Source organism: Cervus canadensis, chromosome 14 (genome assembly GCF_019320065.1).
Source record: "Cervus canadensis isolate Bull #8, Minnesota chromosome 14, ASM1932006v1, whole genome shotgun sequence".
NCBI lineage: Eukaryota > Metazoa > Chordata > Mammalia > Artiodactyla > Cervidae > Cervus > Cervus canadensis.
The window spans coordinates 43,735,570-43,752,449 of record NC_057399.1 but is presented as its reverse complement, the minus strand read 5'-3'; the positions used below and the strand labels follow the sequence as shown (position 1 = coordinate 43,752,449).

At 40.6% G+C, this 16,880-nt stretch overlaps 1 protein-coding gene across 14 annotated transcripts in view; it reads left to right on the top strand.

Annotated features, from left to right (window-relative positions):
* The window catches only part of BNC2 (basonuclin 2), a 470,337-nt gene that overhangs the window by 175,954 nt on the left and 277,503 nt on the right, over positions 1-16,880 (top strand). For 9 of the 14 annotated variants that reach the window (XM_043486718.1, XM_043486710.1, XM_043486714.1 and 6 more), the window contains one exon: positions 14,459-14,542. The exons of the other annotated variants lie outside the window; for them this stretch is intronic. In XM_043486718.1, coding sequence (XP_043342653.1) covers positions 14,459-14,542 — 84 coding nt within the window. The remainder of the gene's footprint in view (positions 1-14,458; positions 14,543-16,880) is intronic. 14 annotated transcript variants of the gene reach the window in all.

The window sequence follows — 16,880 nt, the reverse complement described above, 5'->3', positions numbered from 1 at the left end:
ATATTGGGGCAATATTTTATCTTCATTCACAGTCTTGCACTTTGCCTTAAGTGTAGTTAAGGGCTTGGGAACTATTTGTTGAGCAGAATATGATGCTCTCACTGTCTTTTAATCCTGGATTACATTTTTATCAAAAGTAATTGTGTTATGTGTAGTACATTAATATTGTCATAGATGATCTTTGATTAACATTGTTAGTTTGCCTGACATCTCATTTCCTTTAACCAACACTTGTTTGAACATACTGCATCTTTAGATCTAAAATAAATATTTGGTTTAGTGTTCACTTTTACCTGTTGCTAAGAGTAAAAGACGGATTAAAAACTAATCATTTCATAACTACCTCCTAGCTCACACAGTATGCTAGGGGTGGTACCCACTTTATCTTATTCAACTCTTGCAAAGCATTCAGGGCATGTACAGTTATTTTCATTTTACAGATGAAGAAGTAAAGGTCTCAAATCTGTATCCAGCAAGTTTGACCCCCAGAATCTTTGCTTTTTCCTTACATTCTTCATTCGTCTATAACTTAAGTCAGATATTACAAAAAATAGAAGATAGTTGCTAAACCCACCAGTTTTTGCTTTTCCTTTCAAATTAAATTTTACAAGGAAGCCAACATTCAGAACTGATAAAAATTAGACCTGCTCTAGAAGAAAAAGGTCCAGCCTCCAAGATCTATCTTTGATCTGTGGAATACTTGCTTAGAAAAACTAGAGTCTAATGCCTCCACACCCTCTAAAAAGGAGGCATAGCAAACCCAAGTAGTCTGGGAGTTAAAGGGTTCGTTTACCATCTTGTATTTGGAGGTGCAATTATGGGGAATTCACAGGAAGGCTAATCTCTCTCTAATTGGAAAAGAGAACATATCTAAGAGAAAAATAGTGTGGGGTAAATACTAGCATTAAAAAAAAAAAAGCTATATCATTGTACAGCTCTTCACAGGTTAATTTTCAGGGCACAGGTTTTGTTCAACCCAAAGTGATGAAGTAATTTTAATGTGGGAAGAGTCACAAAAGAACAAGTTACCACTTTATGTTTAACAGGAGCCTGTGTCTACAAATGTATACAGATTTGAGTTTGACAATATTAAAAAGTTGTGCTCTGTGTAATGTATAGCATATACAAGTAAATGTAAGGATGGAGAATATGGGTAGATTTAACTCAGATATGTTGAAAAACAGTATTTTAAATAAATTGCTTATAAAAATTAGTCAACATGGTAATTTTGTAATATCTTTATAAACCAGGAATTTCAAGGTTTTTCATCTGCTAAATTTATATTGGGATTTTGTATAGTCCTTCATTAGAAATTAAATTCCTATTTTATCAGCGTGGTGGCAGAGACTAGGTTTTCTAGCCAGATGTGTTTGCACTTGAATTTATCTCTTCTTTATGTGATTTGGAAGCTCAGTTACTTCATTTCTAAAATGAGGATTAGAATTGATGCCTGTGAAGTGTCTGGCACAGAGAGGATGAGCAGTGTTGTTTGCTATTAGCGATTTCTTCTTCTGTAGTTCCCGTTGTTAATTTGCAAGCATTATGCAGTGTTTAGTTAGCATCTCTTTATCAGTGGTGGTACTGGGCTCTTAATAATTGCGTCATGTATACACTTAGCCTTTTCAGTTAACCACTTTAAAAAAATACTTATGCCAATCTTGCTGAAGCTTAGTTTTGCTGAAGAAAATGAGAGTGGAGAAAAATCTCCCCTTTCTTACTCTTCACTGAGAATCAGTCATTGAGCAGCATAATTCTAAAATCTTGCGTGGCTTTTGGGTACTTTATGAACCTTTTTATGGTAACCCAGAAGCAAGGCACTGATTGAATTAATACATTTCCATGGAGGGGCTGTTCTTTTAACCTCTCCTCTTCCTCCTCACCCATGTATGCTTTGGTAAGGGACTTTTCCAATCCACAGAGGAGGTTGTCACACTGGGGATGCAGCTTCATAGATATGCAGGTTATTGGTGAGCCTAAGAGCCTTTCTGTCTTTAAAACTAAGAAAAAGGAAGAGTAGAAACAGTAACAACACCAGAAGCCCTACCCTAACCGAAAAGAAAATATAAACTCCCCCCCTTTATTTTCTGAAAACCCGTGTGCTTTTTATATAACGCAGAACCTAAGCATAGCATGCTGACTTTGATTTTTAAGTTTTAAACTTTTTTTTTAACAGCTTTTATAAAGGGTGCATCTTCATTGTGAAGATCTCTTTAAGAAGACTACAAAGAGAGTACACACTTCCTGAATGGCTGCCACCAAGGAACCATTGTATTAACATCTTTTTTAGTCATCCTTTCTCATTTACATATACATACAGGTGTATGGATAGATGCTCATTACATAAAAGGATTATGGATTTATGACTTTTTTTTAAACTCGGACATGTTATAGATACCTTTCCATGTCTGTGAGTAAAGCTATCCATCGTAATTTTTAATGGAGTCTTAGTGTAGCATTGTGCCATAATATACTTAACGAGTTCTTGGTCTTTGGACATTGAGGTTGCTGCCAGTTCATTTAATTTGCAAAGAGTGGTGCCTCAATATGGGCATTCTTGTTCATACTTGTATTCTTATTTACTAAGGGGGATTTCTTGAAAGTGATGTTCCTGGGAAAAGGGGTACAATTTTGTATATTTTCGAACAGTGGTTGGCAAACCTCTTCTATAAAGGCCCAGATAGTAAATAGTTTAGAAGCCATAGGTTTCTGTAATAACTATTCAATTCTGTCTTTGTAGCAACAAACAGCGGTAGAATATATATGTATATAAAGGAATAGGTACAGCTGTGTTTCAATAAAACTTTATTATAGAAGTGGGCAGCAGTCTAGCATTTGGCTCAGAGGCTGTAGTTGCCTACTCCTGGCTTGAAACAAAGGAGAAACTGATGGGGGCTGGAAGTCTATCCCCAGTTGTCTATAAGCTGTTCTCATTGCATCTTAGAAATGGCTTCTTATCTCAGGGTAGTATAATGGGTTGATGACTTTCTTTCCAGGTTATGGTAATCAGTACCTCTTTAAAAAGCTTATTATAGGAGGTTTTCATACTTTCACTTCTTATAAAGCTTAGTAAATTTTAAAATGAAAAGATATATGTGCCAATATATATTTGTTAACAACTTGTTGGGCAGAGAAATAGTATCTCTAAAACTTACATTTTAGAGGAGATATTCTGTATTTTCTCACTTGTAGAAGACTGCTTTGATAGAGTAAGGTTCTAGAGGTATCCTTAAGTAAGTCAGAAGGAAAGTTAGCAAGAGAAGTATCATTTCAGCAGAAATATACCACAGATCAACAGGGTGACATTGAATTAGTTACTGAACCTTTACAGGCTAAATTACACTCAGAAGACTGCTCTGTGCATAAATAGAAACCTTCTTGCATCTTGAATTTTTATAAAATAGGAATTACTGGCCCCTAAATGCCCTAAGGGTATTTGTTGAGGATTGGGTGGAATAATGATATGGTTAAGAATCACTCTGTTTGTAACATTGGGTCACTGGTGCCACTGTGAATTTTAAGAGATGTATTTATTATTTATCTTGCATGCATTGGTTGAGTATCTGCTGCGTGAAAAGCTGATTGAGAGGAAACCAAGGAGAAGCCAGTAAGTTCTTGCCCTTCAGGAGGAAAAACATGTAGTGTTTTTAAAGTCTGCAGTTGTATAGTGCTGACTGCCTTGAGGGTGGTAGAATCCTGGGGAGGGAGATGTCTTCTACCTGGGGGTATCGGGAAACTTCATGTAAGAAATGACCTCCAGAAATACAGAGATGTTCAGAAGTTTAGTGGAAGGTTTCCCTGGTGGTCCTGTGGTTAAGAATCTGCCTCACAATGCAGGGAACGTGGGTTTGATCCCTGGCCAGGGAAGATCCCAAATGCCTCAGGACAACTATTGAGCCAGCGTGCTACAGAGTCTGCTTCTCAAAAAAGACAGACAAAGCGCACAACTTGAGAAGCCCGCACACCATCGCTAGAGTATCCCCCTGCCGCAACTGGAGAAGGCAGCTCCCAGTGAGGAAGACCCAGTGCAGTCAAAAAAAAAAAAAAACAACCCACAATAACTAAACAAAAAAGTTTAGTGCAGGGGAGGGTATTCCAAAAGAAGCAGTATGAGAGCTATATCAAATTAGAAAAGCCTAGAGCATAGGCAGGAGACATTAAGTCTAATTATAATTAGACTGTCTCTTAAGTATTTAAGGCTTCCCTGGTGGCTCAGACTGTAAAGTGTCTGCCTGCAGTGTGGGAGACCCGGGTTTGATCCCTGGGTTCAGAAGATCCTCTGGAGAAGGAAATGGCAACCCACTCCAGTACCCTTGCCTGGAAAATCCCATGGATGGAGGAGCCTGGTATGCTACAGTCCATGGGGTTGCAAAGAGTTGGACACGACTGAGTAACTTCACTTCACTTAAGAATTTGTCATGAACGAGGAGGAGAGATGAAGCTGAAAGAGCAGGGCAGAGCTAGGCTGTAGAGGGCCTGGAAGGAACTTTGTAATTGGTAGTTCGTGGGGAACATCTAGGAGAATATGTTCGACAGTTGGAGGGATGGTACATGGCTCTAGTTGATGAGTGTGAAACGCATTATCAATCACTTAAGGGTTACGGCAAAGGTCTGAGCATGCTCTTGTTAGAAGTGGTCTAGATGGAGAGAGATGATCTGGAAAGTGTGTGGGAGGACAGCTGATGGGATGGGAAGGGGAAAATAGACAGGCCTTCAGAATTTACTGGGTTTTGGAAATAAGGAGAAGGCTTTTCATCATCATCTATGGTTCTGAGTCTTTGTTAATGGGATTCTGGTGATACCAATGCAAGAAAAAAAAAACCCAACAAAGAGAGGGTAGAGGTGTAGTAAAGAAGGGTAGGCAGTGAACCCATATCCTTGTTTATCTCGAGGTGTTAACTAAACACTTGGAAATTTCAAGTGGGAGCTTCAAAGTGCAGGACTAAAATGCACATGAGTGTTAAGGAATAGGGATTGAGCATCGTTCTCATACAGGTGGCAGATGAAACCAGGGGAGAGCATGACATCTGAAAGGAAAGCATGTAGAGAGAAAATGGCATTTTAATAGCATTTCTTATTATGGTAAGTTATTGACATAAATAACTCTACCTTTATTTGAAGCTACGAACATCGAAAACACACAAAATGGAAAACCATGTGTTTTATCATTTATCGAGTGTTCTATTGTCTCCTGGGCTTCCCTCATGGCTCAGAGGTTAAAGCGTCTGCCTGCAATGCGGGATGTCTGGGTTCGATCCCTGGGTCGGAAAGATCCCCTGGAGAAGGAAATGGCAACCCACTCCAGGATTCTTGCCTGGAGAATCCCATGGACAGAGGAGCCTGGTGGGCTATAGCCCATGGGGTCACAAAGAGTCGGACACGACTGAGCGACTTTACTTACTTCCTTATTGTCTACTAAACCTCTTTTAGATTTCAGGAGTGAAGGATTTCAGCTTGAAAAAATACCTTATAAGATCCTCAAGGACAGTGTAAGGAAGTCTGTCTTACTGTGTCTTCTCACCACTTCCTGAGACCCTTAGTAACAGAGAGGTGCCATTGGTGGGGGAAGTTTAGGCTCACTTTTTACTTGTTTGGTCCAGAGTACTGTGTACAGCTTTTCACCTTCCCTTGACCTCACCCCAGTTGATCTAGTGTTGGGAAGCTGGTGGGGTAGGTAGGAGGAGCATGGGTCTTCCACAGAAATCAACCTTGTATCCTTTTGTGCATTTTCTCTTTTTAGTTTGAGGTCCTCAGCAGGTTTGGAGGGGTGATTTCAGCACACAGTATGACTTATGCTTGAGTTGGGAAAGGTTTTCCTGTAGGGAGCAGCAGGGATGAATCTGCCTTCCCGTTTCCTTTCTTCTCTTATCATTACCTGTGTTCAAGCTTTGCATGCAAGGAGAAGCACATTGCTTCATTGATCTTGGGCATGCTGAACTGTAGGGTTCAGCGTCATGGTGAAGGCTTCTTGCCAGCTCTCCTGGTTTCTGCACCCCAGAATTCCACTGGCCTGCCTTCAGGCTCACTCTCCATAAGAAGTCTAACCCATGTCACATGGGGCAAGAGCCTAGTCCACAGCAGTCTGCTTCTTTGGACCACCACTGTGCATTAAATCTAGTTTAAGTGCTCATTGTATGGCAACTTAAACTTTTTTTCTTTTAAATCATAATAGGCTTACTGTAAGTGATTCCAGGAAGTAACATGGGATGTTGAATTTTGGGGAGGGGTAGGTGTAATATTTTCTCGTTCACTCTCTGGCATGTGACAAGTTTTTCTGTCATGTTTCATTCCTTAAACTCCTCTTTCCGTTTTCTCACGTATACCTTTTCCAGTCATCTGCTTCTCTTGAGTGTTGTGAAATTTAGGGAGGGGAAAAAATCCATTGATTGTCCCATTTTGTGCTGTCCCTGAATGAAGATCAAGTGAAATGCATTTGTTTTCTTCCCAAGTGAACTCTTTCCTAAATAATGCCACCCAGTCCAAAAAAAAGAAATTCTTGGTGATCATGAGTTGAAAAGTTGTCTCTGTGCCCTCAGTAGAGAGTTAAGTTCAATGTTGTTCTTGATTGCTGTGAAAAACCAGAGAGACAGGCTGAGTGGTGCAAACCCGGTGATTGAGTTCGTGACAAGGGTCCTTTTAATGTGATTTTTAGTTTAAATGCTAAAGCTAATGTCTGTCCCCAAGTTATTTCCTTCTCATGTTTGCAGCATCCATGGAGTTGCCCATAACGCTGCTGCTGAAGTGGCTTGCTCATTTGGGCTTTTTCTCTCTTTAGAGTCTCCTTTCCTGACACCGACTCTCTGAGATCCCAAACCTTATGCCTTGATGTTTGCTTCTTTGTTCTTACTTCTTACTTTGTTTGTTTTTTTAAAGAAGACTTTTGCTTTACCAGTTCTTTTTGATCTTCAAGTTTATTTAGGCCAGTGGTTCTCTAAGTTTTGAGCTCATCAGCATCACCTGGAGGGCTCATGAAACCAACCGGCCCGACTCTACCTCGCATGGGGTCTGTCATAGTAGGTCTCAGGGAAAGTCAGTCGTGTCCAACTCTTTGTGACCCCATGGACTATACAGTCCATGGAATTCTCCAGGCCAGAACTCTGGAGAATTCTTTCCCTTCTCCAGGGTATCTTCCCAACCCAGGGACTGAATCCAGGTCTCCTGCATTGCAGGTGGATTCTTTACCAGCTGAGCTATCAGGGAAGCTCCAGGTCTCAGATGGGACTTCAAATATATTTCAGATAAGTTACCTGGTGATACTAGTAACATTCCCAGACTGAGAATGAGCCTTGAACCACTGACTTCAACTGTTATCTATCAGTTTGCTGTTTAGTTTTGGGTTTTTCCAAAACCATAGGGCTTCTTCAGAATTTATTCACCTGAGTTCCCTGGAAAATCTACTTTTTTATCTTTCACTTTTTATTGATGTATAGTTGGTTTACAGTTTTTCTAGTATTCAGTAAAGTGATCCAGCTACACACACATACACACATATGTACACACACATATATATATTATTTTTCACCTTCTTTCCATTATAGATTATTCCAAGATATTGAATATAGTTCCATCTGCTATACAGTAGGTCCTTGTTGTTTATTTTATATATAGCAGTGTATATCAGAAACTCATTTTTAATTCATAGGTCAAGCCACTAGCATGAAAGTAAACTCAGAAAATTGCCTCATCCTTTCATTGTAAAGGCCTTGGCTGAGGCAGAAGTGACAGAGAGTAAAATGTGTCTCTTCTCTCTCCTTTCCCCAGTGGAGACTTGGGAAGCCAGTCTCTCAGAGCCCAGACACATCTTCATAATCTTTGTCAGCACAGCATTCTAGGAAGCTGTCTACAAGTTGATGGAGCCGGCCCCTAATTGAGACTAATTGAATAGGTATAATTTTCAGTTTCCCTAATTGCTTGTATTATTCCTTTGACACTTGAGGTTTGCTTGCATGCCCCAAATTCCTTCCGTCCCTGTCTCAAACTTCTCAACCCTGATGGGAATGGTGTGCTGGGGTGGGGAAGAACAGGGTATCCAGGGAAGTATCATTACCTATTCTGTGTACCTACAGTCTGCTTAGGTGTTTCACCTGTGTCCTCTTCTTCAGCCTTACCAACCCACCACAGTAAATAGAATTATTTCCATTTTACAGATGTAGCAAACTAAGTTCTGTATTGGGAACTAACTGACCAACTTCAGAAGATACCACCAGTGGGGTTAAAACAGAAGTTTTAGTTCTCTGCATATTACCTGGCTTTAGGATAGTTGGCATTGAGCCTTGAGGACAGAAAGAGTTTTTCTGGGCATATATATATACATACATATATGTGAAATTTGACTTAACATCAGTCATCACACATGGCGATGTATATGCCCATGAGCACAACTTGGGGTGTTCCATTTCCAGCAAACTGGAATGACAAGAATGATTACAAAGCCGCTGAATATAATCGAATTAGGTACTTTTCTTTCTTGAATTTGAAGTCCATCCATGGTATAGGTGCAAATAACTTCCTTTCCATTTACTTTAGTGCTAAAACCCGTGTAAAACAAGGATGAACTCTGTTAAACAATAGTCGGCTTTTCCAGTGAAACACTAGCTTGGTAGTATAGAGAACTTTGTCTTCATTTCAATTCTATTCAACTTATCAAATGAGAGGAGAGCACAGTGACAGGCCTCAGTGTTCTTGTTTAAAAATATAGTAAAAAGAGGGTGGTGGAAATTTCCTTCCCACCCCTTACTTGTCTGATGGGGGAATTAATAAATGTTTTGTGTAAAGCCCTCTGAGACTCTGTTAGAAAGAGCCTGTGTAATTTTAGCATTATTCATGGTCCATCAGGCTCCTCAGGGTATCACCAGGGAAGAGAGATTTTTATCTCTTATCCCACATTTCACAGTAGAAAAACAGGGTATTTTTGTTGTTGTTTGTGGCTGTGAAAATCTCCTGTAATCGTACCTGCAGCGGTTACTTCCATCGCAGAGCCCAGGGCCCTAGCTTACCCCAGAGGACCAGCTCCCGAGGCAGAGAGATACTGAGTCTCACTTGGACAGGTCCGGGCTCCTGGGAGGATGCTGTCTTCTCCGGCCCCCCTCCCCGCATCCCCAGTCATCTCCTATGTCTGTCAGCCTGGTGAGTAGCAGAACCTTAACCCTTTTCTGTTTTCTCTCCTCTCATCCTGATCCTGTGGCTCATTGTCCTAGGATGACTCGGAGAGTACCGTCCTCCCTCCTCTTCAGTTCTTTCCCTGCAGCATCTTGCTCGTCCTTCTCACCTTCCTACGGATAGCATCCTGCATCATCTAAGGTCTCTGTAAGCACCAGCATATTTCTGGCCATTCTGTATTGGCAGCTGGATAAATGCTGTTTTGACTCAGCAGTTCCTTTCTCGTCATGAAGTGACGTTTTTCATTCTTAAGCTTTAGATTCTGTATACTTGGCCCTTCTGAGTCTTAGCCTTGGGTTCCATGGTTGGGAAGGCTTAGTGCTGGAATGTTTTCCTTCATTAAATCGTCGCCTGAGAGATGAAGATAGACATTATGTGCACATCCAGCAACTTAGCTCTCCTTCTTTTTCATTCATTCCTCTCTCTTATTTGCAGCACTGTGTTTAACATGCAACCCCATCTTTACAGTGTGGGGTAATTAATTTATTTCTTTATCTGCTCTTTCTCACAAGCAACTCCTGGCTCGCTTACTGTCAAATCCATTTCACAGAATGGTCTGCCTGAATTCTTTGTGTTATCTGGGTAATTTTTCTTCTTGTTGCTTGGCGTCATCTAACCACTGACATGAGGCTGTTACGGCTTTTCTCTGACTTGGAATGTAACAGAGCTTGTACCCACCCATGTTCCTGAGTCCTCTTGTGGGACTCTTCTCTGTCCTTCTGTTTTTTAAAACCATTTCTGTCTCTCCATTCTTTTCCAAGTTCTCCTTGGGTTCATCTCCTTTCCCTCATTCCTTCATTGCTAGGACTGAAGCCACCAAAACACATATAGTTCAGTACCGCTCTGGGCTTACGGCCAGCTTCGCCAGAGAGACTTGAGCTGGCATGGAAGTTAGTTAGTTTATTTAGGCTCTGACTTTTTATAGTGCCTATCAGGCAAATGCCTACCTGAATGTTTAATGTTTAAAAATAAAACTAAAGTTCAAATGGGCCCTGGCTTTGCAAGAAGCACCCCAGATTCTATAAGCCCTTTTCTTGGTAACATGTTTCTTTTCCCAAGTTATCACTTCTGTGCCTTATTCTTTCTTCCTTTCCACCTTCTGTACCCACCTGCTACACCCATTCAGCTTCAAGTATTTTTTTAAATTAAGTTTTATTGGAATATAGTTGCATAACAAGCTTCAAGTATTTTGAACGGTAGTTCCCATTTGCAATGTGGAGCCTTTTTCTGTCTTCTTTTCAGAAGTCTGGTCTCTGATAGTCTTTATGTGTGATCTCAGTAAACATAAGATTGTGTGTGTGTGTGTATAGGAAGCCTGCCATATTTCCTCCCTACCCCACAGAAAATGTGTTTTCTGGAAGCTCTTTTGACACTGAAGTGAATGCCCACTGGCCCTCCCTTGTTGAATTCTCCTGAGAGGAGAGAGAGAGAGGCCTTTATGCTTGTTGTCATATCTTTTGTTTCTGCTGATTATACACAAAGTAAGTTGTAAATAGCTCTCTTGCACACCGTGATTCCTTTGAGGTATGTACATGAGAGAAGATATGCACTCAGCCCCGGCTTCCCAGGGGATGCTAGAGGGTCCCTTTCAGGGCCTCTTACTTCCTGTTAGGGCACCGGCCGAATGAAATTTAGATGAGTGCTAGACAATTACCATCCTTAATGAAACCCTCAGCCTAGTGTTTAGAAATGTCAGCTGATCAGGTTAGTTTTTTTTCTTTGTATTTAACATAAATGTTTTTATTTAAGATCAAAATATACAAAGATGCAAAAAAGAATTTGAAAAAGTCCTCTTAGTCCTACTACTTGCAGAGATAAAAATCACCATGAAAATTTTGTGAAAATCATGGTAAATTTTGTTTTAAAGTATGATGTTGAAGTGCACGCTGAATATTAGCATAAAGACAAGAGGAACAAAACTGGAATTCTCCAAATCAGTTTGAATTTTCAGTTGCATTGAAAGCAGGGGTAGACATCCTATTTTAGTATCTTATCGTGGAGTAAAAACTAGTTAAGGGGAACTCCCTGGCTGTTTAGTTGTTAGGTCTCTCTGCTTCCACTGCAGGGGGTGAGGAACTATTCCTGGTCAGGGAACTAAGATCCCACAATACTGGGTGGCGTGGCCAATTTTTTTCTTTTTAATGTCTGCTATTTCTGACAGGAATATTTTGATTGCTTATAACTAGCTGGCTAACTACTAAGACTTCTGAATCAAAAGGCCTAATTGTCTAGGTGTGCAAAATTATTACTAATTAAGTTATCAAGCTTTTATATCCTTTGTATTTTCCTTGGGACATTGTGACGAACTAGAAACAGATATAGCTTGCTTTCCCCTTATACTTTTTCCCTGTCTGATAATTAATGACTCTAATTGTGGTGGGCCCAGTAGGGGAGTATTGTTAGATGGTGAACTCATGAGTGAAACTTTGTGGTTTTAGTTCAGATCTCAAATTTTTTCATTTTTAAGGAAGCCCATTTTCACGGATCATGAGGATTTTCTTTTCTGCTCAGAAATTCTAGGATTCTAAGACGGAGAGCATGCCTTACTTTCCTCTTAGTTCCTTTTTGTGATTTGGATAGTTGAAACATTCCAGTAGCCTGGCACTGTTTCCTCCCAAGTTGCTCACAGACCTTTTTGTTTTCTCTTGGAAACTGTGTATTTCTAAGTGTTTGAGGTTGTAATTGAGTGTAATTGTAGTTGTTTAACTTTCTCTGTGCCTCTTGAGGGTGTTTATAAATGCCGTCTGTGAGGGTAGAAAGGAACTAGAAACTTCGTGATATGGTCAACTAATATTAAAGTAAGTGGGAATTCTTCTGTGTATATGAAATGAAGTATTGTTTACACTTCATTTGCAGCATATACCTTCTGGCTTATGGAATCTGCTGTAATCAGTTAAGTAATCACCTTCATTAAGGCTTCATAGGAAGCTTTTGAGGGGTTGTTTTGATAGGAAATATTCTAAGAGTAATTTTTCCCCAGTTCTTCTTTTGTACCCTAGGGAGAATTACTGTAGCCCAACTCACTGGGGCCACCCCCCTTGTGTCATGGTGGGGTGGGATCCGCGGCGTTCTGTGTGTGTCACAACACGGATGCCGTGTGTCTGCGCTTCTCCATGCCCCCTTTCCTGCTCATTCCTCAAGTCAGAGGAGAAGTCCCCTTTAACCTTGCCTATGTTGTCCTGGACCGAAGAGCAGGGAATAGTAAGTCTTTATTTCTGGTGATACTTTCTTCATTTCCTTTAATTGTTTCTTTGTTATTTCTAACATATGAAACATCCACACATACTTCTAGAATGGATGCCACTAAATGCAACTTTTATGTGTTTTCCATTAACTTCTTTGACATATGTTCTTGCTCTTTCTCATTTTAAGTTTGGGCCTTGTAACTTTCTAGCATGTGCCTCTGAGTTAGTTATATACCTACTCTAAAGCCTCCTCTTTTTTTTTGCAAAATGTAGATCCTCATACCCCATGAAAAGTGAAAGTGAAGTCACTCAGTCGTGTCCAGCTCTTTGTGACCCATGGACTGTACCTGACAGCCTCCTCCATCCATGGGATTCTCCAGGCAAGATTACTGGAGTGGGTTTGCCATTTCCTTCTCCAGGGGATCTTCCCAACCCAGGGATCGAACCCCAGTCTCCTGGATTGCAGGCAGACTCTTTACTATCATAAGATTGTTTAAAGGAAAAAACAGTTTTTCTTGATGTAAGGTACCCACACAGCGACTGGCACATTACAAGTGCTCAGTAAATGTGAGCTCCTTTCCTTTCTCAGGCTCCAAGTGAGGAAATTCATGGATGAAGAGTGATTAATTTCAAAGACAGCTTCTATTCATTCTATTGACATCACCGTATGGAAATAGGCAAGAAGAAGGAATAAAAGAGTTGAAAGGAACAGACAGGTTGGACCTAAAAATGCTTGAAAAGTTGACTGTTTTTTAAAAAATATATATGTTAGTGATATTCACTAGTGAACTTGCAAAGTGGACTTTATTGAAAATTGTTTAAATTTAGAAAAGTGAACAGATTTGTTGGTCAAAAGAAAGAAGGTAACACCTTCTAAGGCAGCATGCTTGGCTGAAAAATGATCTCTGAACAAAGAGAATTGATGGGCATAGATGATCCTATTAAAAAAATAAAACACCAAAGAAGCCTTTGAGAGGGAAAGAAGACACAGGTGAGATGGAGCTGATTGATGAATTGAAATCTGAATACACATAGATAAGAGCTGGCTCATTGGAAAAGACCCTGATGCTGGAAAAGATTGAGGTCAGAAGGAGAAGGGGGCAACAGAGAATGAGATGGTTGATTGGCATCACTGACTCAGTGGACATGACTTTGAGCAAAGTCTGGGAGATAGTGAAGGACAGGAATCCTGGCGTGTTGCAGTCCATGGGGTCGCAGAAAGTCAGACGCGACTTAGTGGCTGAACAACGAGATAGTTGTATGATTAATGGAGGTAGTAAATATTTGGAAATATTGAGTAGTGATATAGAGAAAATTATAAAAAGCAGAAAATAGGTTTCAATGGAAACTAAGTCCTTTTCTATCTTAAACATTTAAAGATGAAGTAAGCCAAGTGACTACTAAGTAGGCAATATTTCATGATGAGACTGGGCTAATTATAATAGGTAACAGTTTTGAAAGGGAATCTTAGTGGCTTTCACTGTAAGATTAGATATAGAAAAACATACACTGAATCATACCTTTTTTGTCATTTGTATTGTTAGAGAAAACATAAGGCTCTTAAATATAGTTTAAATACAGTAAGTAAATAATACATGTTGGTAATTATTGGCCTACACCAGGAAGAGAAAAAATAAATTTGAACAAGTATTTTAAGAGTGGAAAGAAACTTTAGGCATTATAGAATGCAGTTTTCTGAATTCCCACTTAAGAAAGGTAAGAGAAAAAAAGCCACCAATTTCAAGCAGAAATTGTTTTTTTTTTCCCGCTTTCCCTCATTTCCTCCCTTCCTTCCCCCTGACTTCCCTTCCTCTCTTCTCCTTTCTACAGTCCACAGATATTTATTAAATGCCTGCTTTTGTGCTGTATGCTGTGGATACAAGGGACAACAACATTTATGTGTATTTTTTCTTCTTAGAATTTACCTTTTGGTAGTCAGTAAACTTGGGTGTATGATGTTTACAATATATTTGACCTACTAAGTGTTCAAACCCTGTGAGGCCATGACGGCTTGTTGCAGAGCTGCAGCTGGGATGTCCCTGTGTTTGGGTTGTGTGTCTGTGTGTAGTTCTCAACAGTCTCCACAGCCAGCATCTAACTCGGCCATATTCCCCCAGGTCCCAGTGGCATGCGCTGGCAGAGTGCTGGGTGCAGACTTCTGCCCAAACCTGGAGGAGCCAGACCAGAGGCTGGAAGTCCAGGTCGGAGTCTTACTGTTTTATCAGTCGGGGGTGTTGTGACAGTACCAGGGGTCTCTGAATGCTGAACAGATACATCAGATGCCATCCGGCAGCTGCTGGGACTGAAAGAGGGGTTGGTGGAGCATCTGTGCAGCAAAAAGTCCTTTTCAGGATAAATTGTCTGTAATTAGAGATCATTCATTTGCTCATTCAAGAAGTCAAGACATGGTATATATACTGCAGTGAATAAAAACATGATTTCTGAATGCTGCCTGCTTAGGTTGACACAAGTTGCCGGGAGTCCTTTGGCAAGTCACCCAACCTAACTGGGCTTTAGCTTCCTCATCTGTGAAATGGAGATATCCCTTAATAGCTGACTAATGAAGATTAAATGTTCTAACACATACCTAGCATTTAGCACAGGGCCAGGATGTAGCAGGCACTCTGGGAATCCTAGCTCTCATCTTTTCAAATCATTGTTATTATGTGCTGAGAGGATGCTAGGCTCTGGGGACACATGGGCAAGCCAGTCATGCTTCCTGCCCTGTAGTCTCCCAGCTCAGGAGAATGGAAGCTGTTCAGCTGGGCACTGTATTAGAAAAATAGGAGTTAATAATATTATCTTTCTTCTTCATGGTTTGGGAGATAGGTCCTCTGGTGTAATATTAAGTTTATTAGCAAAGAACATTTTTCATCAAAGTATTGACTTGGAATTCATTGCATGGTCTTGGGAAATTAGAAGCGGAGTGGTATGTTGCAGATTAAAAATATAAATATGACATCTTGGCCCAAGGCCTACCTCCGCTGCTGGGTACCTGGTAATAGTTAAGGAATGTGTGTATCAATGATGCAAAAATGCAGGCTCAAGTTTCCACGTGGATGGCACCTCCCTAGCGTGAGCACACACGTACTGTTTTTTAGGGCCTTTGTTTGGCATCATTTTCTAAATTTTAAGGCTTAGGGGATAAGCATAGTGAGCTCAGTGTTAAAACATTTTTTTTTCTTTTTTTTTTTACTGATTTAGACACCCTGCATGAGAAAAGAGAATAGTTCTAAAAATTGACTTCTTCAAGGTGGGTGTGATGGTGGAAGTGGTGGTCGTAGGAAGTTTCATTTTTTACGAGGCTCTGAAGGGGGACACCATCTTCTGCATACCTGCTCCTGGCCTTGGAACGACCACGTGAGGTCTGCAGTGCCCTATGCTGGTGCTGTCTGGGTGGTGTGTGGCTGTGATCCAGCAGAAAAGCAGGTGTGGCAAGAACGAGACATGACCATACGCTTCCCAGTTTTAGAAAGCTCACAACTTGGTTGTGACACACATGTGCCGAGTGATGGAAGACTTTTCGTGAAGAGTGGTCTGATCCTTGACCCCTTCGGGGTGGGGGGACGAGTGATGTTCTTCAAACACATCACCTGGAATGGTCTGTCATGGGTGGTTGTTGGATAATCTGTTTTTGAACGTTGAGTTATGGCGCAAAGAGCGATGGTTTTTGCAGATGTGAGTGTGTGAAACAAACCTGAAAGAGACCAGTGGAACATATTGCTTTGACATGCCAAGGGAGTTTCACGTTGAAGTGAAACTGTGGTAGTAGGTAGCTAAACATATTGTGGAGTTGACAGTGCTTTGTGAGCCTTGCAAGGAAGACCAAGTTACTGGGTAAAGAAAAGAAAGTGCTCATTTTGTTAGATGCCTCATCTTGCAACAGCATTTTGGCGGACAGTATGGAAAAGTTGAATCTGTGAAAAGATAGTCAACTACGATGCGCTGGTGAATTAACTGGGACCCATTTGAATCATTTATTTCTCTCTTTTCCTGTTCCTTTCTCAATTCGGCTTTCATACATTCTGATGATATCTGGTACATATTCATGTTATGTTTGTCATAATAAACTTGAGACTTAATACGTTCCTCACCAGGTAACAATTCCAGGAGTAGCTTTTAGCTTAGAGTCCTTTCATTCGTGCCGTGGTATGTGTATTCTGTTTTGTTTTCTTTTTTCCTATCGAGTGAGCCATTTCTTATTTTTTAGTCCAACTCTGCACTCCAGGGAACTAACCGTAGGACTGGCCAGGGTCGTTTACTTTTCCTGCTTGGATCTCGGACTTTCCCGTGGGGCCAGGTATTATAACCACAAGAGGATTTGCTGTTTGGCCTCTTGATTCTGAGAATAACCTCTTGTACACCTCGATTTAGGAGCTCTGGCTTGTTTATATCCTTTTCTGTGAAGGATTTTCCTTTAGACATACGGCACCCATAACTAGTTTACTTTTCTGTTTTCGCTGACATGAGATCTCAGGACTCATGGAGCCCCTCCCTCCTCTTACCTGTTTTCCTTTACCCCTTTCCTTTGGTCCCCAA